This window comes from Crinia signifera, chromosome 9 (genome assembly GCF_055691185.1).
Source record: "Crinia signifera chromosome 9, ASM5569118v1, whole genome shotgun sequence".
In the NCBI taxonomy this organism is placed as follows: domain Eukaryota; kingdom Metazoa; phylum Chordata; class Amphibia; order Anura; family Myobatrachidae; genus Crinia; species Crinia signifera.
The window spans coordinates 16,640,175-16,665,406 of NC_139225.1; the positions used below are offsets into that span (position 1 = coordinate 16,640,175).

The 25,232-nt window shown below is 52.4% G+C and overlaps 1 protein-coding gene and 1 non-coding gene across 5 annotated transcripts in view; both read right to left on the reverse strand.

Annotated features, from left to right (window-relative positions):
- The window catches only part of PNPLA7 (patatin like domain 7, lysophospholipase), a 118,030-nt gene that overhangs the window by 35,899 nt on the left and 56,899 nt on the right, over positions 1-25,232 (reverse strand). For all 4 annotated transcript variants that reach the window (XM_083161176.1, XM_083161175.1, XM_083161177.1 and 1 more), the window contains 3 exons: positions 12,068-12,181; positions 10,043-10,118; positions 332-481 (listed from right to left, as the gene is read on the reverse strand). In XM_083161176.1, coding sequence (XP_083017302.1) covers positions 332-481; positions 10,043-10,118; positions 12,068-12,181 — 340 coding nt within the window. The remainder of the gene's footprint in view (positions 1-331; positions 482-10,042; positions 10,119-12,067; positions 12,182-25,232) is intronic.
- On the reverse strand, positions 17,021-17,139 carry LOC146039636 (5S ribosomal RNA). Its single transcript, XR_014463123.1, has one exon. It is a non-coding gene; the product is annotated as a 5S ribosomal RNA (ribosomal RNA).

Below are 25,232 nucleotides of genomic sequence, written 5' to 3' on the forward strand. Positions count from 1 at the left end.
CATCTATCCTCCATGCGATACAATACATAAATTGCGAGCTTCGTGTGAACCGGTAGCGTTTAGCGTATTTTTTAGCGACCTGTTCTGTAAAATAGCAGGTGATTTGCTACACGGAGCGAATAGGACACACAAGCAGCTTCTGCTGATTAAAACATGTGGCATGTCTATGTTCTGTGTGTGAATCTGCGGAAGAAACGGAACGTTACACTGTTATCTCGGAAACCAGTGTCATGTAACATAGTGTATGCAGACACAGCCACCCACTGAATATATACATACCGCATATCATACATATGTACGTACATACACAACGCACACATGAAGTACACACCTACTGCGCTGAGCGCGTGCTTCAGCTCCAGGGTGAAGGCGGTGAGTGGAACTTCCTCGGACACCGGCAGAATGGCTACCGTGGACAGGTTACTGGCTGGATTACCAGAATCCCACTTACTGCCGGTGGTGTGTAGCCCCAGACTGTGACCTGTGAACGAGAAACAGCCGTCACACATAATATGCAGTACAAGAGCAACGCCAAGTGTCAAGGGGCCTACAACAGGGGAGATGCGGCTCGTGTTCTGAACGATGTGTGCTGAGCGGGGACAGCGTTCTACAGCGAGAACACTGGTCTGGACCGATTACTATCCAGCGCCAGGAGACAGTGGCGCGCGGTACTATGGCCCTACACATGGGGAGATGCGGCTAGCGTTGTGGCCAATGTGCCATCGCTGTATGCTAAGTGATCTGTCGGGACCAGTGTTCTACAGTGAGAACACTGGCCCGGACGATTACTATACAGTGTGCTTTATATTAATCGCCAGGCGATAGCGACACGCGGGACTATGGCCCCTACACACGGAGCGATGTAGGGGCACTAAGCGATCCCCTAAATCACTACGTATGTAGGTTCCATAACTAATGCACAAGAACATTGGGCCTTATTCTGGTTGGTGCGGTTATATCCGCGTGCGTTCGTCCCGCCGATGTTTTGTGTCTGCGCATGTGCAGAGGCGTCTCTGCGCATGTGCGAGCGGGGCGTACGGCCAAATCCCGCATGATATGTGAACACTCCGAACAGGGGGTGGAGAGGGGCGTGAAGGGCTATTTTGGCTCATTACCATATGAATACGCCCCGCGTTTCATGGGCGTTCCCATGCAAACGCTGGGCGTACGCATGGTAATGCGGCCGTGACGCACGTGTAGGGGGCGGACATATGACATCGCCGGATGTCAGCTGCCCGCCCAGATCCCTGCTTTTGCAGGGAAAAATGTCCGTGTGGTCTGAGGTTGCGGGAGCTGGTGGAGCACTCGGTCCTGCATTCGATGGTCTGCGACCATCGAATGATGGGGGAGGTTCCCTTAGATGGAGGAGGCGTATTCCGTGAAAAATACACGTGCGGTCCGTTCGGCCAGCTTCTTACCGCGTACGGAGTTGGCGATCCGTATGGAAGGCGGGGTTTCGCACGCACGGTTCTGGCCGCATAATCGGATCCGGCCGCACCGATCAGAATAAGGGCCATAGTGTAGACACAATATGCAGCAACACTCAAGCTCCACCCGCACTAAGCCACAGCGGCCTTTAACTATAACCTGCAGCAAGTATGGGGCTTTGGTGTAACTACTGCACAAGAAGTTATCCGGTGATTATTTAGGATCATAAAATACGCTGTCTGTTATTGGAAAGACGAGTGGATGAAGGTGTTATGACCCGGGGATCACAGGAACAATGTTATTTAAATGATGACAGTCTCTTTCCGGATATATCTTGTAGGTAAAAGTGCTATGTCCAATAGAAAACTCTAATAATTCATATTTAAACGTAAATATCTTTGTTTCTTGTGAATGTAACATAACCGGACCGTCCTCCTGCATCTTCAGTTATCAAGTTCTTTTTTAGAACAATTATGTATTAATTTAAAACAAATGCTCTGGGTGGCGTGTGCTCCCCCCAATCAGCTCTAAACAGTAACATGTAGGGCATGGGGGGCAGTCATAGTACCCCAATAATCAGCAGGATGGTAGAACTGAGGGAAGGGTGCATAAGGTAGGAGGGCCCTGCTCGTGAGAGCTCCACAGTCATTATAAGGAACAGAAATGCTCCGTGCAATATCATTCAGTAAGTATTTCATGCCCTACCATCTTCTAGGGTGTGGAGGGAGAATAAAACAGTGTGCCGAGCGCAGCTGGCCATGCGAGGGGACGCGGTACTCTTAGACAGTGTCCATGTCGACCTATGCCACCCTAAAAACATTTAAAACTCATGTCCATCTTTTCACTGCCGACCTTGTGACTGTCGACCATACGATTCTAGACCTAGACACTGTAGATGTTTTACACCATAACCTATGTGTTGCCCCCAACAGTAATCAGGACATGGCTGTACTGGGCCCTCTGCATCCAATGCGACCGAATGCGACAGAAGCCAGGAAGATGGAACAAGGTTGGGAACAGAGCAGCAGGCTGCAGCGACGGCTTCTAGAGTCCGCTACAAAAGGTAATAGAGGGTTAAAGCCGACAACTGATAATTGTCCGAGAGCAGGGACAATTATCCGAGGAAGGATTGTGGGTCTGTGCAGCGGAGGACACTGGATGGAGGATCCTATACAAAAGCTCTGGTTATGTAACATGTATATTGTGGCTGCCAGCACGCCGTCAGTCATGAAAAGAGCCCGTGACAGCCGGGAGCCAGTCTGGGCCGGGAGGCTTACGCTTTGTACCTCTCCGCTGCTCCCACGGGCCCGCTGGGAATCCTTTCAATAACTCACCGCTACACTTTTGTCAGTGCGGGGAACAGAAGAAAAGAGAGACAATTCCGATGGGCACATTGGCATTCATGCGACAGAACTGGTCCCCGCCGTAGGCACCTTCAAAAGACGGACGGGAATGTAAGCGGCCACTGAAGATCGGCAGAGGAGAAGCGATTGATCAGGACGCTCTCTGTCTGAGCTGCGCTGATTATAGCACAAGGGGATATTTATCCTAATTAACGAGATGCAAATGTATGTGCTGATTAGACGCAGTTCTGCATAAGATCTGTGCGGAATGATGTGACCGTCGCATAGGGGACAACAGAACCGGCAGAGCGGGAGCAGTGACGTACAGTTCTATAATGGTATTCCTGCCATAGTAATATTATACCTGCCCTGCGCACACTAGGCCGCACCCCCTACCCTGTGTATGCCAGGCCGTACTCCCTGTCCTGTGTATGCCAGCCCGCACCCCCTGCCCTGTGTATGCCAGGCCGCACCCCCTACCCTGTGTATGCCAGGCCGCACTCCCTGCCCTGTGTATGCCAGGCCGCACCCCCTGCCCTGTGTATGCCAGGCCGCACCCCCTGCCCTGTGTATGCCAGGCCGCACCCCCTGTCCTGTGTATGCCAGGCCGCACCCCCTACCCTGTGTATGCCAGGCCGCACCCCCTACCCTGTGTATGCCAGGCCGCACCCCCTACCCTGTGTATGCCAGGCCGCACCCCCTACCCTGTGTATGCCAGGCCGCACCCCCTGCCCTGTGTATGCCAGGCCGCACCCCCTGCCCTGTGTATGCCAGGCCGCACCCCCTGCCCTGTGTATGCCAGCCCGCACCCCCTACCCTGTGTATGCCAGCCCGCACTCCCTGTCCTGTGTATGCCAGGCCGCACTCCCTGTCCTGTGTATGCCAGCCCGCACCCCCTGCCCTGTGTATGCCAGGCCGCACCCCCTGCCCTGTGTATGCCAGGCCGCACCCCTGCCCTGTGTATGCCAGCCCGCACCCCCTACCCTGTGTATGCCAGGCCGCACCCCCTACCCTGTGTATGCCAGGCCGCACTCCCTGCCCTGTGTATGCCAGGCCGCACCCCCTGCCCTGTGTATGCCAGCCCGCACCCCCTGCCCTGTGTATGCCAGGCCGCACCCCCTGCCCTGTGTATGCCAGGCCGCACCCCCTGCCCTGTGTATGCCAGGCCGCACTCCCTGTCCTGTGTATGCCAGGTCGCACTCCCTGTCCTGTGTATGCCAGGTCGCACTCCCTGCCCTGTGTATGCCAGGCCGCACTCCCTGCCCTGTGTAGGCCAGGCCGCACCCCCTGCCCGGTGCACGCCAGGAAGCACCCCCTGCCCGGTGCACGCCAGGAAGCACCCCCTGCCCGGTGCACGCCAGGAAGCACCCCCTGCCCGGTGCACGCCAGGAAGCACCCACTGCCCGGTGCACGCCAGGAAGCACCCACTGCCCGGTGCACGCCAGAAAGCACCCCCTGCCCGGTGCACCCCAGGAAGGGGATACGGTCATTGGGTCACCACCAAGTAGGTGGACAAGCATTAGGTCGACATGCAGTAAGGTCGACAAGACTTTAGGCCTACATGGGTTAGGTCGACAGGGTCATTAGGTTGACAGAGTTTTTTGAGCCGACAAAAGCAGATAGGTGGTATTTCATGCCCTACCATCCACTAGGGCGTGGTGGGAGAATAAAACAGTGTGCCCAGCGTAGTGAGGCACCGTGCCCGAAGCATTGCGAGCGCAGCGAGCCATGCGAGCGGACGTGGTGGTACGTTTCAGTGTCCATGTCGACACAACATGTGCCTACAGGAGGTATTTTATGCCCTACCATCCACTAGGACATAACGGTAAAAATAAAAAATAAATAATAAAAAGTAGTCGACTTTTTCACTGTCGACCTTACTCATGTCGACCTAATGACCCTGTCAAACTTACCCCTGTCTACCTAATGACCCTGTCGACCCAACCCATGTCGACCTTGACACATGTCGACCTAAATGCATGTCAATCTAATGACTGTCTAACAACTTGCTGGTGACCAAATGATCCACACCCCCAGGCAGCACCCCCTGCACACCAGGCAGCAGCACCCCCTGCACACCAGGCAGCAGCACCCCCTGCACACCAGGCAGCAGCACCCCCTGCACACCAGGCAGCAGCACCCCCTGCACACCAGGCAGCAGCACCCCCTGCACACCAGCTGGCAGCACCCCCTGCACACCAGCTGGCAGCACCCCCTGCACACCAGCTGGCAGCACCCCCTGCACACCAGCTGGCAGCACCCCCTGCACACCAGGCGGCAGCACCCCTGCACACCAGGCGGCAGCACCCCTGCACACCAGGCGGCAGCACCCCCTGCACACCTGGCAGCACCCCCTGCACACCTGGCAGCACCCCCTGCACACCAGGCAGCACCCCCTGCACACCAGGCAGCACCCCCTGCACACCAGGCAGCACCCCCTGCACACCAGGCAGCACCCCCTGCACACCAGGCAGCACCCCCTGCACACCCGGCAGCACCCCCTGCACACCCGGCAGCACCCCCTGCACACCCGGCAGCCCGTGGTCCATACAGCAGTAACAGCAGCTACTACAAATGATAAAGTAACAGCGAGGGATTGGTTGCTATGGATTACATGACACACGTACACTGCCTCATGCCAAACAGGCCGACAGTGCTGGTATGTTACGTGTCCACTTCATTACAACAGGGATTAGCGGAGAAGAGCCGTCTCCCTGTCATGCTGAGAATATGAGAGGCCATGATGTACATGCACTCAGTCACATCACATATCCTCAGCCCCTAAGCCCAGATAATCATCCGATTCATCACCAGCCGGGACAGTAACCGCACCGCAGGGGGAGGGGGGGCGGAATACTGCAACCTAAATGCTGCAATAATTCCACCGGCATCTACAGATGCACAATCTCCGCGCCCCCCCCCCCCCCCCCCCACAGGACCGGCTTCTGGAATGTGGCAGAGAAAGCGTGTTTTATTTATCATGTACAGACCGTTACTGACTTATATACAAGTAGATGCAGCTGCAATATATAGCGCTCACATGGGGCCGAAGGCGGACGGAATGGGGCGATGTTGTGATACTGTGCAGGCACATCCACGGTCGCCCTTATTCTGGTCCATACACAGCTAGTGTGCGTTCGCACGGGGACCGATGTTTCTTTAGTGCGCATGTGCATTTCTGCGCATGTACTTACGCAAGGTGTGTGCACGCACCCAACAGAGCTGGCGGGGGGAGGAGAGGGGGCGTGCGATGCCAGCCAGCCTCATTACCGTATGGGAACATGGGCATTCCCATGAGAGCACTGGGCGTTCTCATGGTAATGAGGCCATGAAGCGGGCGCAGGCAGCTGACATCGCCGGATGTCAGCCATCCGCCCATATCCGTCCAAGAGTGCACACATATGTCCCTTGCGAATCAACCAGAATAAACCCCGTGTCTCCGTGCGGAGCCGCAGCTGCAATTTATGGTGCTAAAAACGTATTATGGTGCTGTTCCCGCCGGGTGGTGGCGGCTTAGCACACAGTCGCGGAGCTGGTCCTTATTATGGGCGTGTAGCGGTCATGTCTGCGACTACTACGGACACCGGGGATCACACTCAGATGGAGACACTGCTTCTGGAGGCTAAGATGCCCCAACTGGTGTGACTGCAATTATGTACACTGGCAGCGGGCACCTCCGTCCTGGCACGGATGAACAATGGGCGAGGGTGCTGTACCGGCTTTGGCGTCAAGTCGCATACAGGCGACCTCCGATGGACGGAGCTGCAAGCATCACTGCATCCACCTATGAACCCCCCCTACTCTGTAATACAACGTGGAACTAGAAATCTCAGCATGCCCTGTGCAGCCACATGAAATCCGCTTGAAAAACAAATGTAATATTTATGCTGGCTACATGTGTACAGCAGTTATATATCCACCACGGGGTAATAAAGTGGCTTCTGCCACGTGCGTCACTGGGGCCCGCGCAGCCTAAATGGCCGCTCTGTATTCCTGCCAAACAAGCGAGCGCTTATTAATTCATACATACACAGACACCGCTCTGAATGCAGCGGAGCGCATTATCAGCATATGTCCGCTGATTGCTGTCATCCTTCAGCGGCTGGGGCCAGCCGAGGGATAACCAGGAACGAGCCCATAGATTTAGGCATGCAGGTAAGTTATGCTTCTGTATTAGACTGCAGGCTCTCCAGGGGTAGGGATGAGTCAGCGGGCAGCGCCGGGCAGTGAGTTCTGCGCACGTTCCTCAGCAGGCTGAAAGAAGCAAGCTTTAACCCTTCTGTCACAAAACAAGATTACACGGGCTGACAGAGGGGGTGCAGGGGTTGGGGTAGAGCTGACAGTATATCTAGGTCGACACTTGGAAAATGTCAACATGAGATTTTGCTTGTGTGTCACTTAAGCACGGGTATGGTTTGTTAGGTTAACAGTCAAAAGGTCAACACAAGTAAAAACGGTCGACAGGGTCAAAAGGTTGACACAAGCAAAATGTCGAAATAGGGTAAAGTCCACAAGAGGTTTTCACAATTTTTGGTGTCTGCAGAACGAGAGCGTGTAACGCAAACCCCCCTCAGGATTCAGTTTGTGCCGACAGCAACACAGAGATGCGCGTCTGTTTGTAGATGTATCATATGGAGATGCTCAGTCCCCGAATCAGAACGCAAACTGATAGCGAGGGCGATTGGTGTCTAAATGGGATTGGCTAAACGTCCCGGAATCCCTCCCACTTGTGGTAATACCAGAACAACATGGCTGCTGCGATCCACAGCGATGGACTGTGACAGCGATATTCTGCCTGCAGTAATGACAGGGAAGGTGGGGTGTGATATAGGGTTCCGACAGTCATTAGCCCGACATCGGGATCCCGACTGGCCGGACTCAGACAGCATGCCGAGTGCAACAAAGCCCAATTGGACCCCCACGAGGGAGAATAGCCGATGGTTGTTGGCAACCTGTGTTTTAACCAGTCGGGATCCTGAGGTCGGGTAAATGACTGTCGGGACCCCGTCTTTCACCCGGAAGGTGACGGCCCTGTGTATGACGTAGCGAGAATTCAACGTGCGTCCTGTGGTCGGTCCGATTCCTTGTCACATGCTAATACGTGGCTGTTATTCTTATTTCCACTGCCCGGCGCAGGTAGCGTATGAATGGTGTACTGTATCCGTAACAGTTATCACGACAGTCATTGTGAAGCCGCGTCTCCTGGCAAAGACCAAGTGATCGCTATCCCACCTGTCGCCTGGAGGAAAGCGGGCGCATACGCCAAGCTGGGCGTGTCCTGGGCCTCGCTCACCAAAGCAAAAGGCTTCTTGTCCCCCCTTTATATGGCGCCACAAGGGACCCGCAGTGCCTAATTACAGAGTACATAAATGAATAAGCTCCATCCCTTTACATAATGAACAATACTACCCCCCCCCCCTCCCTTCGCGCCCAGCCAGAGACATCAGCTGTCCCGTTTGCTTATGGTGTCGTCTCCTGTCCTTGGTCCTGTGCGGTCTCTGCACACCGTGCATGTTATTATGTGGGGAGGACACGTGCACGGCGGACAGACCTAGTTTATAATTACGTGACCATTAGAACCCCTATAAATTCCTTTGCCGCAGATTTCATCACTGTACCTCATGGTGTCTCCCATATATAGGGGATAACATGTTGTACAATAGTATTTTTAAAGTGCAATTTAGAAAATGAAAGTATTCCTGTGGTCATTATGAGCAACACTGCAAATGATCTTTACGCCCATGTATTATATTGTTGTACAAGCATCTAAATGCATTGGACACCCTGACACCCTAACCCGCCCTGCCCCTACACCCTGACCATAAACCCCCTGCCCCTACCCTCCCCTCACCCCCCCTGCAGGCTAAACCCCCCTGCCTGCCCCTACACCCTAACCCCACCCGCCCCTACGGCCTGACCCTAACCACCCCTGCGCCTACACCCGGACCCCCCGCCAGCCCCTACAGCCTGACCTAACCCCCCCAGCCCCTACAGCCTGACCCTAACTCCCCCAAACCCCTCCTTACAGTCTAACCCTAACCTGCCCCTGTAACCTAACTTCCCTCAGCCCCCACAGCCTAACCCCCCACCTTCGAAGCCTAACTCCCCGCAACCTAACCTTAACCCCCCCATCTTCGCAGCCTATCCCTACCCTGCCCCTGCAACCTAACTTCCCCCAGCCACCACAGCCTTACCCTAACCTCCCCCCACCCCTGCAGCCTAACCTTAATCTCTCTCCACCACTCCGCAGCCTATCCCTACCCTTCCAGCCCCCACAGAATGACTGTAATGCGGCTTCTTATGAAGGCAAACTGTTTCTGCGATTAGGAGCATACTGTACCTGGAAGCGGTACATCTGTCAGAATGAACTTAGGTCTACAGTCATTAGGTCGACCCCACTAGGTCGACTTGCAGGAAGGTCGACCTGACTTAAGGTCGACATGGGCCAAGGTCGACATGACTTAAGGTCGAATTTGCATAAAGGTCGACATGAGGAAGGTCGACTGGTCATAAGGTCGACATGGGGTTTTCACTGTTTTTTTATCCGAATGTCGACACAGTCGACATGGACACAGTTGGCAATGAGAATCGGACCCTCGCATCGCTCGCGATGCTTCGGGCACGGTGCCTCGCTGCGCTCGGCACACTATTTTATTCTCCCACCACGCCCTAGTGGATGGTAGGGCATGAAATACCGCCTGTCGGCACATGTCGGCTCAAAAAACAGTGAAAAACCCATGTCGACCTTATGACCAGTCGACCTTCCTCATGTCGACCTTTATGCAAATTCGACCTTAAGTCATGTCGACCTTGGCCCATGTCGACCTTAAGTCAGGTCGACCTTCCTGCCAGTCGACCTAGTGGGGTCGACCTAATGACTGTAGACCTAAGTTTATTCTAATAGATGACCGCTTCCCCTGTACCTGCGGCATCTGCCGCTCTCTCTCCTCCCATATGAGCCACCTTGTATAGTGCACAAGACCATAAACCAGAACACTTGGTTGCCTTTAAATCCAGTTTTGTCAGCAAAATTCCTACTGAGCACCTCAGTTCATTAGGAACAATTTCCAGTGCGACACGAGGCGCCGCTGTCGGTACCTCACCACTAATCCCAGCACATTAGAGCCTCCGATGACATACAGAAACCTGTGCCAGCTGATAACAGGGAATGAGTGGCTGCGAGCTGGCAGAGCAGCCGCCTTCCTGAAAAAGTGGCAGCTCAGCAATTTGCTAATGAAGGAGCCCAGAGGCTGCCAGGATGCGTCTCTCACCTGTAAGTGGGCCGGTGACCTGCTGCAGGCTGCCAAGTATCTTCTCTCCCAGCAAATGGATGAGCCGGGTCACCACCTGCAGGGGACAATCTGCACATTAATGTCTGCCGGGAGACCCTGCCAACACCCTACATGCTCATCCATCCTCCCCTAATAGCCGTCATCTGATGCAAGTATTGATTTACTATACATTTGGGTAATTGGGTTTCATAGGAATTATCTGTGACTAGTTCCATGAGTAGGTCCTGTAAGCGCCATGTTAACCCCTATAGGGCCAGGGAATGCTACCACAATACAGGGCGAGGTGGGCGACCACGCTGAGCAATACCGGTTACATCGCACTTGGGTAAAATGCACATTAAAGAACCTCCGGCACAGGCAGTCCTGTGTATCTCTGCGCTCCGTTAGGGGCCTGTCCTGTGTATCTCTGCGCTCCGTTAGGGGCCTGTCCTGTGTGTCTCTCTGCGCTCCGTTAGGGGCCTGTCCTGTGTGTCTCTCTGCGCTCCGTTAGGGGCCTGTCCTGTGTGTCTCTCTGCGCTCCGTTAGGGGCCTGTCCTGTGTGTCTCTCTGCGCTCCGTTAGGGGCCTGTCCTGTGTGTCTCTCTGCGCTCCGTTAGGGGCCTGTCCTGTGTGTCTCTCTGCGCTCCGTTAGGGGCCTGTCCTGTGTGTCTCTCTGCGCTCCGTTAGGGGCCTGTCCTGTGTGTCTCTCTGCGCTCCGTTAGGGGCCTGTCCTGTGTGTCTCTCTGCGCTCCGTTAGGGGCCTGTCCTGTGTGTCTCTCTGCGCTCCGTTAGGGGCCTGTCCTGTGTGTCTCTCTGCGCTCCGTTAGGGGCCTGTCCTGTGTGTCTCTCTGCTCTCCGTTAGGGGCCTGTCCTGTGTGTCTCTCTGCGCTCCGTTAGGGGCCTGTCCTGTGTGTCTCTCTGCGCTCCGTTAGGGGCCTGTCCTGTGTGTCTCTCTGCGCTCCGTTAGGGGCCTGTCCTGTGTGTCTCTCTGCGCTCCGTTAGGGGCCTGTCCTGTGTGTCTCTGCGCTCGGTTAGGGCTCTGTCCTGTGTGTCTCTCTGCGCTCGGTAAGGGGGGTCTGTCCTGTGTGTCTCTCTGCGCTCCGTTAGGGGCCTGTCCTGTTTGTCTCTGCGCTCGTTTAGGGCTCTGTCCTGTGTGTCTCTCTGCGCTCGGTTAGAGGTCTGTCCTGTGTCTCTATGTGCTCGGTTAGATGTCTGTCCTGTGTGTCTCTCTGCGCTCGGTTAGGTGTCTGTCCTGTGTCTCTCTGCACTCGGTTAGGGCTCTGTCCTGTGTCTCTCTGCACTCGGTTAGGGCTCTGTCCTGTGTCTCTCTGCGCTCGGTTAGGGCTCTGTCCTGTGTGTCTCTCTGCGCTCGGTAAGGGGCTCTGTCCTGTGTGTCTCTGCGCTCAGTTAGAGGTCTGTCCTGTCCCTCTACGCCCTGTCCTGTTTCTCAGATGCATCCGTCTGGCTTCTCTACATTCCCAGCTGGCCCTCCTGGTTTGTATGCGAGTGACTGAGTTAAACAGAGCACGCAATTCACAGACCTTCCAGGACAATGAATTAATTTCACAGCTTTTGTCACACGTATTATGCGAGTGGACGGTGAGTAAATGACATGACAAGCCTCGGTTCCTGTGGAGCGCTGGCGGTAATGACAGCTGTAATCCCACCTTGCACTACACTTCCACAGAGGCCGTCACACATCTAGCCATAAACACTGAACTATCTGAACGGTAAAGCTACAAAAGCAGCCGCAATATACCACGCGGAGCAACGATGCAATTCATACCATCAATAGATGCATCTATAACCCTGAGCTGCCAGGCCCCTGCTATAATTAGCATCTCACAGTACAAACTAATAAACTCGCCAGCTGGGATTAGTCAGACAGATGAGGAAGAGGAACGCACACGGGAGAGGTCAGGGACCGGCGCAGAGATTGGGGAATTGTGTGGATGCTGGGCCAAGCTACAGTCATTTGTTACAGTCCATGCTCTCTGTATGGGGACCATGGCCCTGCGTCGCTCACCTGGGGAAACTTGCGCTTGATGGACGTCAACGCACCCTCCGGCAGCTTAGCGAGTTCCGAGTCGCGTACGGCATGAACGGTAGTGGCTCTGGGCTGGTGGGTCAAGGCCTCCACCTACATTCACCGGGAAGAGACAAAGTGAGGTCAGGGTGTAAGGGAACGGACATTAAAGTAACGGCGAGAATAAACCATAGCTTACAAAATAATACATGGAGTTTGGTTACTGTATAATATCATATATTAGTTATACTAGGTGATTCATCGCGCCCTACGGGCGCTCTTCACACTGTCGTAAGGGGCTGCGCCCCCTTAATTTTTGAACATTTGCATATGAGAAAGATGGTTAGAATTGTATGTAAGATGCCTTTATTGCAACTTGAGTTATAGGTGAAATGTGTTAAATAGAGAGCATATGATGTGGAAGGGGGTGTGTATTGTTTTGTTTAATTAAAAAGTGGTTACAGAGTAAGATGTACATTGATAGTGTGGATGGTACAGTGACATTTGTGGGTGTGGGGGGGGGCTGTGTGTGCATGTTGTTTAGGTGTGTGTGTGTGCAATAGTACAGTAGGGTGTTTCTGAGTCAGCGGCTCCCCACTGGCGGAGGTCACGACACAGGAAAACAGGAGGCTGGGTAGTGATAGGGGTGTGTGGGCATAAGGGGGACTAAAGAGGAGGGTGGGAGATACTGTGCAGCTTCTGCCAGTGGGTGAGGGTCCAGCGTGGCAGTACAGGATGGTGGCCCTTAGTCAGTGTCTCCTCCTACTGGGTGGGAGTTCGGGTGCATGAGAGCAGGAGGCTGGGCTATGAGGCATGATAGGGGCATGTGGGCAAAACAGCGTCAGCGACTCCCCAGTGGTGGAAGTTACGGTTCAGGAGAGCAGGAATCTGGGTAGTGATAGGGGTGTGTGAGTATATGGGGGACTAAAGAGGGGCTTAGGGGTGCCGTGAATTGCGGGAGGGGCACGGGGGTGCCGTGAATCAAGGGAGGGGGGGCGCAGGTGTCAGCGAATCGCGGGAGAGGGTCCGCAAAGCGTGGGAGGGGGCGTGAATTGCGCGAGGGGGGTTGCGAATTGCGGGAGGGGGGTGCGCGGGGGGTCCGTGAATTGCGGGAGGGGGGGGCACGGGCGTGATGAATCACCTAGTTGGTTATATATTCTTGTAGAAGGATGGTAGGATGTTGCTGTCATTCAGAATGCATTTACATAAACAGTAATAGTAGCAGTAAAAGGTCTGACTTAAAACACCTACAGTAAAACAGAACAGGTGTTATATATTATACAAAGAATTGGTTGATGATGTGTAGGTTGACGTGCACATAGTTCATAGTTGTCACTGGAAAAAAATTGCTACAAGAAAAAATCAACACAGAAAGTTCAACACATGTAAATGTTGACATAAGTGTGGCACTTCATCGGTGTCCATGTCGACACATGAGAATGAATATGAAAACATTCCAAAAAAGAAAAATAAATCTTCAAAAACTCATGTCAACCTTTTTCATTGTCGACCATAGCCGTGCCAGTGTTTTGCATGTGCCAGTGTTTTGCATGTGCCATTTAATCCTGGGGTTGCCGTGAACCACGCGCGGGGGTGGGGGGGGGGGAGGGGGTGAGGGGTGTCCGCTAATCACGGGAGGAGGGGTCGTGGGTGGATGCCGTGAATTGCGGGAGGGGGGGTCGCGGGGGGGGGGGGGGTGTGTGGGTGCCGCGAATTGTGGGAGGGGGGGCGCGGGGGGTTGCAGTGAATCGCGGGAGGGTGGGTCGCGGGGGCGGGTGGTGGCCGCAATGACAGGAGGGGGGGTCAGGGGTGGGGAATCGCGGTAGGGGGGTCGTGGGGGGCACTGTGAACCGCGGGAGGGGGGGGCGGCGCGAATCGTGGGAGGGGGGTCGCCACAAGAAAAAATCAACACAGAAAGTTCAACACATGTAAATGTTGACATAAGTGTCCATGTCGACACATGAGAATGAATATGTAAACATTCAAAAAAAGAAAAATAAATCTTCAAAAACTCATGTCAACCTTTTTCATTGTCGACCATAGCTGTGCCAGTGTTTTGCATGTGCCATTTAATCCTGGGGTTGCCGTGAATCGCGCGCGGGGGTGGGGGGGGGAGGGAGGAGGTGATGGGTGTCCGCGAATCACGGGAGGAGGGGTCATGGGTGGATGCCGTGAATTGCGGGAGGGGGGGTCGCGCGGGGGGGTGTGGGTGCCGTGAATTGAGGGGGGGGGGGGCGCGGGGGATTGCAGTGAATCGCGGGAGGGTGGGTCACGAGGGCGGGGGGTTGCCGCAATGACAGAAGGGGGGGTCAGGGGTGGGGAATCGCGGTAGGGGGGTCGTGGGGGGCACCGTGAACCGCGGGAGGGGGGCCCGGGGGGTTGGCGCGAATTGTGGGAGGGGGGGTCGCGGGGTGCCGCGAATCGCAGGAGGGGGGGGGTGTCACGGGGTGGGGCCGCGAATCGCGGGAGTCACCGGGGGTGCCGCGAATTGCGGGGGGTGTGCTGCAAATCGTGGGAGGGGGGTCGTGGGGGGTGCCGCGAATCGCCACAAGAAAAAATCAACACAGAAAGGTCAACACATGTAAATGTTGACATAAGTGTGGCACTTCATTGGTGTCCATTTCGACACATGAGAATGAATATGAAAACATTGAAAAAGTGAAAAATAAATCTTGTCAACCTTTTTCATTGTCGACCATAGCCATGTCAGTGTTTTGCATGTGCCATTTAATCGTGGGGATGCAGTGAATGGGGGGAAGGGAGGGAGGTGCATACCTCCCAACATGACCCTCTCCAGGAGGGACACATTGCTCTGTTTCTGGACTTTCTTCTTAATTTATGGATTACCATCACCTGTGCTTAAACACCTTTCTTATCAATTACCCTGTTTAAAACAGGTGATGACAATCATAAAATTAAGATGGAAGTCCACAACCCAGCGTTACAGCTCCAGACACACTTTGAGTGACAGATGTAGCCAAATATATAAGAGATGGCGCATACATATTCCGCAGTGCTGTACAGAGAGCGTATCAGTCCCATCAATCCCTGTCCCAGGGAGCTTACATTCTATATTGCCTAAAAGTATTCTTTTGGAATGTGGGTAGAAACTGGAGTAGGCGGAGGGGGATACTGAGATTTATGTCTTACCTGTTAAATCTCTTTCTTCGAGGATGTCAGGGGCCACAGGGATTACATTGGGTAGAGAGTGAGGTCACGACCTTTCCAGCACCAGAAAGGATAAAACTTCTGGACTGCCCAGAGACAGCCCTGGCTCCTCCCTCCTCTACCCCGCCTCCTAGGCTAGCTTACTTTCAGTTTTTCCCAAAGCCAGGCAGGAGACAAGATAGAAGGAAGAGAAACCCATACAGTAACACATTCAACCAATATATGTGTGTGTGGTTGCTCAACAGAGGAACCATAACTGTGACATGTATAAGTACCTCAACAAACGAACTTTTAACTAAGTTCACTCAACGGAGGAACTATGAACTTCAATACCATGAAGCAGGCGCGGCAGGGAGGGATCCCTGTGGCCCCTGACGTCCTCGAAGAAAGAGATTTAACAGGTAAGACATAAATCTCAGTTTCTTCTGCGGCAGACGTCAGGGGCCAGAGGGATTACATTGGGATGTCCTAAAGCAGCCACCTAAGGGTGGGGACGCGCCTGTGCCGCGGCCAGTATATTCTGGCCGAATGCCGAGTTCTGAGAGGCAAACATAACAAACGCAAAAAAGCGTAAGAAATCGTTGGCAGACGACCAAGTTGCCGCCTTGCCAAGTTGCTCTGCCGTTGCACCACCTGTAAAAGCCCGAAACACACCCACAGATGTAGTGGAATGAGCCCGTACCCCTGCAAGAACAGGGAGTGAGGTGAACAAGGAATCCTGCTTGATAAACGACCGCAGATATCGGCTGGCAATAGTCTGCATGGTAGCAGACCAGCCCCTCTTATGAATTCTCTAGTGGATAAAGAGAGAGTCAGATGGCCAAAGTATTACAGCGTGATGTACATAGACATGCAAAGCACAGACCATCTCCAGTTGTTTGCTGCCTAGGAGAGACCGCCGGCCTACAAAGGGCAGGGATCACTATCTCCTGGATGACCTGAAATTCAGGAACCACCTTGTGAGGTGTAAAGTAATGTTTCAAAGAATCCGTTCTATGAGAATGAAAGACCATGAAGGGCGATTGACCTGACAGAGCCTACCGGGCAGACACCCAGCAGCAACGGTCAACAGGCAAACCGTTGTCCCAGTTAGCCTGTAAAGAGCCCTAAAGGGCCTAAAGAATCAGAGAAAGATTTTATCAAACCACCATGTTTGTAACAACCAGAGGTTGGATCTGCAGGACCCCCTGCCAGAATGAGCGGAGATCGTACCACAAAGCTCATAGGCTGTGGAATACAAAGGAGAGAGCCGAGCCCTGTTCCTTTAAAGAAAACAGGCGGAGGCCAGCCCCCACTACTTCTACCGAAAGGACAAAACCCTAGACAAACGGTAAATTCTGGGATTGAATTAAATCCCGTGGCTCTTAATAAGGTTGTCTTAACAACCCTGTGAGCAGTTCTGGCCCCAGAGGCAGACAGATAAGAGAGACCCCTAACAGGGTTCACAGATCCGAGAACCAGATTCTCCTGGATTAAGGTGCCCCCACTTTTAATGTACAAATTACTTTGAGGAGGAGCAAAAATGGGGAAAAGCCTACCTTCGAACGAATAGCCACTGGACTGACATTACAGAGCGTGGACTCTGTAACCTGCAGGGTCTCGAGACCTGGACACATACAGGGTGACCTGGTAAATGTGACGCAAAGCCATCAATCCACCATTGGTCCACCCCAATGGCCTACCAACCACAGGAACACCTCCGAAGGGAGGGTCCATCTGCCGGTATAGTTTTGCCAACAAGGCCGGGATCTTGCGCTGCACCCATTGGAAGAAGCGGGAGGCCTAAGCCTACAGCACCTGGTATTCCCAGACAGTCTCCCATCCAAGTACTAACCAGGCCTGACCCTGCTTGGCTTCCAAGATCAGACGAGATCAGGCGTGTTCAGGGTGGTGTGGCCGTAGGCTCATAGCCAGGCCCACTCAGAGTGTCACCCTAGTGGTTGATAACAAACCACCCTTTTTGCATCACCCGACTGGACCTGCACAGGGTGACATAGAAACCAAGGTTCTACCTTGCAGAAATCCCACAGGACTGTCTTTTTCACTTAGGTTTCAAGACAGAAGCATCTTTTCCATAACAGCATTATCCAGTCTATGCCTTAACATGTACTGTTGCGTGTATAAAACACGGATTTACCAAAAGGATCAGTTTTGGTTATAATGTATGTGTATGTAGATACATTAGAAAACAAACAAACAGGAAACTATATCGAACCGCTGTTTGAATGTGATGCCCCTTTCAGACCGCACTTTTAAAACGGTAAATTGCCGTTTTTTTACCGTTTTAAAACGGTAATGTGTGCGGTCTGAAAGGTCCAGTCCCACTTAACCGGTTAGAAAATGCCGTTTTTTCTAACCGGTTAAAATGCAGGGTCCTACCCGTTTCTGAACCGGTATTTTAGCGCAAAAATCGGCTCAGAAACGGTATTTAGGACCCAGCCAATGAGCTGGGTCCTAAATTCAGCACAGTGAATACTTAATGAGCGCTCATTAAGTATTCACAGCACTGGAGACCCCCCGCGCGTGTCGACACCCCCCGCGCGCGTGTCGACGCCCCCCCGCGCGTGTCGACGGCCCCCCCGCGCGTGTCGACCCCCCCGCGCGTGTCGGCGCCCCCCCGTGTCGACTTACCCCGTGCCGGTATCTCCGTTGTGGTTCCCGGCACTGCAGCTCAGTATGCTCGGAAAGCACTTATGAAAAAAGTGTCTTTCAGAAAATGGCTGCCCCCCATACGGAAGACAGTTTTTTTAAACAGGGTTTCCTATGGGGCAGCCATTTTCTGGAAGACACTTTTTTCATAAGTGCTTTCCGAGCATACTGAGCTGCAGTCCACAACGGAGGTACCGGCACGGGGTAAGTCGACACGGGGGGGGGGGGGCGCCGACACGGGGGGGGGGGGCGCCGACACGCGGGGTGGGGGGGGGCGTCGACACGCGCGGGGGGCGTCGACACGCGCGGGGGGCGTCGACACGCGCGGGGGGGCGTCGACATGCTCTCGGTCGACACGCGAGGGGGGGGGGGGAGCTGCACGGAGGGGAGGGCTGAAGGCTGCACTGGCTTTGACCCTGTATTTGGAAAGTTTCCAAAAACGGGTCTGCCAGTGTCAAAAAATCGGCACTTAAACGGTAATATACCGTTTAAGTGCTGCGGTGTGAAAGGGGTTTTATCTGGCAGACCCGTTTTTGGAAACGTTTCCAAATACAGGGTCAAAGCCAGTTATGCGGTCTGAAAGCAGCATAAGAAGCGAGAATGCTGACCTAGCACCGCTATATATATATATACACACATATATATGTCAGTGTGAGTGCCGGACACCTGCTACAAATCCACATATATATATATATACATATATATATATATATATATATATATATATATATTTATTTTGTGTATGTACATGTATATATATACATATATATATATACACACACACACACACATGTACATACACAAATGCCTACAAACATAAACATATGCATTCATGTACCCCTATATAATAGGTCGTACAGATTAAGAGGCAACATATTGGTATATAGCATATGGTGGCGCTGAAATGAACAAGGCCGTCAACATTGGCAACCAGTAAAACTTCTACCAAAGTGAGATTGCGTCCCTGAAGGGATGCATAGTCAAGGCCATATTAGCTTTTAATTATAAAAGCTACAGCCAGTGTTACTCCGCTAACATAACTTAAAGGAGAACCATAAGAAATGACAAACCGAATTGTTTGTGGGAGAAAACGGGAGTACCTGGAGTAATCCCACGCAATTACGGGGAGAATATACATAAACTCCACACAGTTAGGGTAATGGCATTGTTTGAATGGAACCCATGTTATCTACAACAGCTGGTGTTCCCATGTGATCTCAAACGAGATTGGGCATATCCAGTGTGTTATGAATATAGATTGACATCAGTGCCGTGAGGTAGTAATGTTAACCATTACACAGTTCGTACTGCACCTCCACAGCTGCATCTCCCAAAAATGCTACCCCGCTGGGGTGCAAGGCTACTAGAGGCCTGGAGGAATTCTAAGTCAAATTATCTCAAACGTGCGATCTGCATGTTACATGCATGTGATCCGAATGTAAATACGACTACATAGTCAGATCCCACACTGGATTGTATTGTGCGTACACACCACAACCAGCTCTATATGTGACAGTGCAATGTTCCAACTTCCAATGACCAGGAATACCGAAGGTTATCCTGTGGAGAAATTATACTTCAGAGTCCACCGTTGGTGACGTTTGCCATAGTGCCCTGTCAGAACATGAAATAACCCCTGGTATTGTGGGGACTGAATCCTTATAGCCGTGCGCCTTGTCTACTTAAGAGACGGGAGCGTTGCTGATTGAGCTATTGCTCTATTAGGGAAAAACAGGCCTGGACTATGTTCCGACAGGGTTTAAAAGTTAGCAGAGGTGTCTGGACCAGAACTGTAATGGCTGCACACACTGTGATTTCTAATTGACTTGCTATGGAAAACTTTGCTAACTCATGAGTTAGTAACATACAAGTCATGCTATCTGCATTAGACATTGCTGCCCTTGCCTTTGATTAATGGAGTGACCTCTGTGTCACTCTGATAGCAGGGTATAAGACTTCCTGCTGTCCTCTGTATGACCTAGCTGGCAGCAAACTGTCCCCCCATAAACTGTAATCTGAGAACACAGTGTATCTTTCTGGAAGAAAGCAAGAAGGGGTTTTTATTTTGTCAGCCAGCAGATACACATTGCACAATTAGAGGCTTATTGCAGAAATCTAACGATCTCTATGTCACAGAGGAAAAATACATCAGGGAAGGCAGCAGGGACCTGCCTCAGACGACAATGTAAACTGAGTTATACACTTTCCACCTGACAATATATACACTGCACACACACACACACACACAGGGAGAGAGAGTAGGTATAGGTAACCAGAGATAGAATCACTGGATAAGAGAGACAGTATAAGGAGATGAGCTGCCACAGGCCATCAACAACACCATTGTATATAACACAGGAGTGCTATGACCTAATTTACATACAGCCCAATACTGTCCCACTATGCTCTAAACCCCACTGTCTGAACACAGAACCTGGGGGAGCAGCTGCATTCAATATGCAGTTAATCAGGACAAGCTTGAGCACAGCCCTGGCATTAGTAGTCAGGAGCCTCCAGCAGCGTGCAATGGTGGCAAGTATGTTAAAATGACCGCCAGAACCGCGTGATAGCTGGGAAAGTACCATGGACTCCGTCCTTACAATGGCGTCCCTTTTTGAAAGGGTAGCCGCGCCATCAGGCTATACTCATATGCCCAGGCTGGCCGGTGGTACTTGGGCCAGCCTTGCAATGTGTGCAGGACACCAATATAGGAGTTCCTGTGTCACGATCACTGTCCTCTAAGATTGTACAAGAGGCAGCTAAACTGGTACAGCTAACACCTATACTTCTGACATGCAGTGATGGTGGTAACACAGTTATGAGACATAGCACAATGCAAATAATAAAGTGGCACTGAACTCCGCAAAGCACAAAGGCCGGCAGGAGCATAAAGTACTGTACCCTGTGCTCCAGTAGGAGAGGTACAGGTGGGATTTGCCCATATGGCCCGGCAGTGAAGAGATGGAACTCCAGACTGGCAAAGTGCTCTCTGTGTCCTTCTTACACTTGCAGCAGGCAGGCAGGAAGAGATCAGGGCTGGAAACCACGTGGGTACATCCTAGCTCCTGTCTCCGGGAGAGGGGCTGTGTGAGGAGAGGCTCCCTCCCCCTACTAGCAAATGGCCACCGGGATTAAATGACTCATGTGGCGCCGGTAAAATGGCGGGGATCCGGCGCTTGCCGGGCGGCCCCGCTTACCGACGCCACTGCCCACACTCAAAGTCTCCCTGGTGGTCCAGCGGGACAGAGTGCACAACACTACGAGAGGCGGCGGTTCTGCCGCTTGCTAGTGCAGCCCGGCGATCCCCCTCGCCGAGCTGCTCAGCCGCCATTAGAAATGCGCACGCGCGCGCTCCCAGCGGGGAGCACGTTACCTGTAAGCGGTGCTCACCGCTGATGTCCCGGTCCCCGTCGCGGCTGTGCTCTCCAGTGCTTCAGAGCCAGCCGAACACCTCCGCTTGTGGGAGCCACGTGGGTGGTGTTGGGCTGCCGGGTCCCGGGTGATGGAGCGCAGTGCAGGGGTCTAAAAGACCCCCAGCGCTGCTGCTCTGTCACTGACTCCAGTCAGTGTAAAAATAAGAATAAAAAAAAAAATTAAAAACGAAGTTTAAGCTGCTTTAACAGCAGCCCTTTCAAAATGCGTGTTGGCTCCTGCCAGCACAATCAAAACTGAAAGTAAGCTAGCCTAGGAGGCGGGGTAGAGGAGGGAGGAGCCAGGGCTGTCTCTGGGCAGTCCAGAAGTTTTATCCTTTCTGGTGCTGGAAAGGTCGTGACCTCACTCTCTACCCAATGTAATCCCTCTGGCCCCTGACGTCTGCCGCAGAAGAAATATGGATGACTGAATACAGACACCGGCATTCCAAAGTGGGCATTCCGACAGGAGACAGGTAAGTATATGTACCTTCTCACCGTGTCCACCTAACCCTCCACACTAGTGCAAATCCCCGCATCCCGCTGCCTAAGCCTTATTGTATGTGTAGAACGTTCCGGATAAAATGGAACTATTTTATGCCACTGCAACAACACAAACGATGCAACAAAACCCCTATGGAGGTGGAGTCTGCAGCATCGCTCAGCAATGGAGAACGTCTAGGACTGTCCTGCGGGTACCGTATGTCGCATGCTGCCCAGCCTGTCATGTCCCTGTGGGCACCTGGGCTCGTGAGGTGTAAGAATAAGACAACGGTTTGTTTACCTGCTAAGTGCCAACACATCGCTCCATAGAGACCTCGCGGCAGAGGAGGAGGAGGCCTGTGTGCTGCAGATAATATTCACCTGCCAGATATACAGCCCACGGGATAAACCCACAAGGGCAGAAGTGGCTGGGTAATTCCGGTACTTGTTTCCTAGCAAGGCGCCCAGATTTCCTACGTACGGTACAGTAGGGAAATCGCATCGCATGGGCCTTTATAGCGGCATGCGATGCGTTTTTTTTTTTTAAATGTAATTTTTTCTATGGCCATTGCACCCCACTATGGGGTTTATTCTAGTTCATTCTTTCTGACAAAATCCTTCTTAGATGGACAAAACCATGTGCACTGCAGGGGGGCAGATGTAACATGTGCAGATAGAATTAGATTTGGGTGAGTTATTTTGTTTCTGTGCAGGGAAAATACTGACTGCTTTATTTTACACTGCAATATAGATCTCACTTTGAAGAAAAACCCCACCCAAATCTAATTCTCTCTGCACAAGTTACATCTGCCTCACCCGCAGTGCACATGGTTTTGTCCATCTAAGAAGGATTTTGTCAGAAAGAATGAACTAGAATAACCCCCTATATCACATGGCATCGCATTGCATGTCCCGCAAAATCGCATGCGATTTTATAGGGTGCGCGATGCCATGACATTAGGTATACAATAATATGATTGTATGTCCCAAAAATAGGTGCAACGTACCCCCCCCCCCCCCCCCCCCCCCCGAAGTGTGGCGAGCACAGCGAGCCCCGCGAGGGGCGGCGGAACGCGTCCTCCGACTTTTTCATTACCCCACTATCCACCTCGGCGTGGAGTTGAACTTATATAGTGTGGCGAGCGTAGCGAGAGCCGTGAGGGGACGCAGATTACTTTACATGTATTCCGCGTCCGCCCGCCACGCTTCGGTGGCTCGCCACACTATATAGAACCAACTCCACGGGGACGTGGATAGTGGGGTAATGAAAAAGTCGGATGGCGCGTTCCGACGCCGCTCGCCACGCTTCGGGGTGGCGTGGATAGTGGGGGGGTGCATTAAACCTATTTTTGGGACATACAATCATATTATTGTATACCTAATGTCACAGCACCCCAGAAAATGCGCATGCGATGAGATGACCTGGGGACATAAAAGCAGTGAATAAATTAACTAAAAATAATCGCATCGCATGCCACTAAAATGCCATGCGATGCAATGTGATTTTTTTCACGCAGAATAGCCCTCTACGCAATTAACGTAGTGGGCGCCATGCTAGGAAACAAGTACCGTAATTCCTATTCTAGACCAGGTGCTGTAGAACTACACATCCCAGCATGCCCTGCCACAGAAAAAAAGGAAATGGAGCCACCAAGGGGCCCAATTATCAAACAATATCTGCGACTATTACCCCGAACACACCCAATTAAGGGATCCTAATGATAGGACGACACGGACAAAACGTCAACATGTCAACATTAGTTTTTCAGGATTTTCTTCTATTGCCGACTTTCACGCCTTACGATCCCTGGGGGCACCGATTAGTAAAGGGCACCTGGGGTCCACGTGAACGTCGACATTGGCAAACACAAAACCCCCCCCAGCAAAAACTCATGTCGATCTTTTCATGTCTTGACCAGTCATGCCGACATCTTGCTTGTGTCAATCTTTTGACAATGTCAACCTAGTGTATGTCAACCCTTTGTCAATGGTGCCCATATGCTGTCGACGTATTGACTGGTGGGTGAAGCGAGCCAGGCGCTACACTAACTCGGGGGTCTATGTCAACAAATGTCAACATTGACACCCCAAAACTGTGAAAAAAAAAACTCATGTCGACCTTTTCGTGTGTAGATCTTTTCCCTGTCTACCTACCCTTTGATCCACAATTGATAAATGAGCCCCTAAAGCAACCATGGCCAAACTGTGAACCTCCAGCTGTTGTGAAACTACACATCCCAGCATGCCTTGCCATAGTTTTAGCATTCCCTAATAGCAAAACTGTGGCAAGGCATGATGGGACTTGTAGTTTCACAACAGCTGGAAGGTCATAGGTATGCCACGCCTGGCCTAAAGACACCATCTGCCCCGCCATGAGCTGTCCATGGTGCTGACATTCTCCGGTTACATCCCCATCAGCTCAGGAGGCGGCTAACCTAAAGGTGGCCATACACACGCAGATTTATCTGCAGATCTGTCTGGTTGGAACAAACACATGGTTATGGATGAGAGCAAATGACAGTTGACCATTTGCTTGGAAATGCTGGAAAATTGCCAAACTGTCACTCATCCATAACCATGTTTTTGTTCCAACCAGCCAGATCTGAAGATAAATCTTACTAGTGTATGGGCACCTTAAGATTAGTCAGCAGGACAGCCAGGCAGACACAGAGGAGAGTGGGCGACTACACTGATAATAAATAGCTCTATTGCCAATATAGGGGCCGCGGTTGCCAGGCTGCGTTAGCGACGGATGGCGTCACGTCTGACCCCCCTGGCGCTGAGCTCCCTGGAAGCTCTACACGCACATGTGGGGTGTAAGACCCCTGTGTAGTGCATCAGACAGCAATGCCAATTAGTGTGGATTATAGGTACATAGCAACTATACAACACGCCGCGCCGCACCGGGCAAGTGCGTCACGCTCTATTCTGGTCCGGGAGACAGAAAAAGAAACAGATAACAGGGTCAGCGCTTTCTGCAGCCCTTCCCCCATCCCAAGGGGAAGCGGGTCTTATACAACAGCCCCTCTGTACTGACAATTCACAAAGACATAGCTGCTCCGCTCCAGGTATACACAACATATACAGGACTTCGCAGCTACTGTGTTAGGGACTGGGACTTGGAAGAAATGAAATTATAATTAATTGCGTCCCTAATTGCTGCACGGCTGGAGCCATATTTCTGCCACAGCAGAGAGCACTGAACGCCAATGGTCGCACACTTGGGTCAGATGATTCGGAATTGGACGCAATCCGCATCAGCATAACATGCACGCTTGGTAAAACGGTTCTAATTATTGCACATCTCGGACTGTTTGTATTTGCAGCTTGACAGGTGATATGAAGTGGGGGGTGTACAGCGTGCGACTGACCAATGGCCACTTAGTGCGTCTCCCCCGGTGTACAGCCACACATCTGACTGCGCAGGGACCAAGACTCCCACTTAGTGTTGCTCC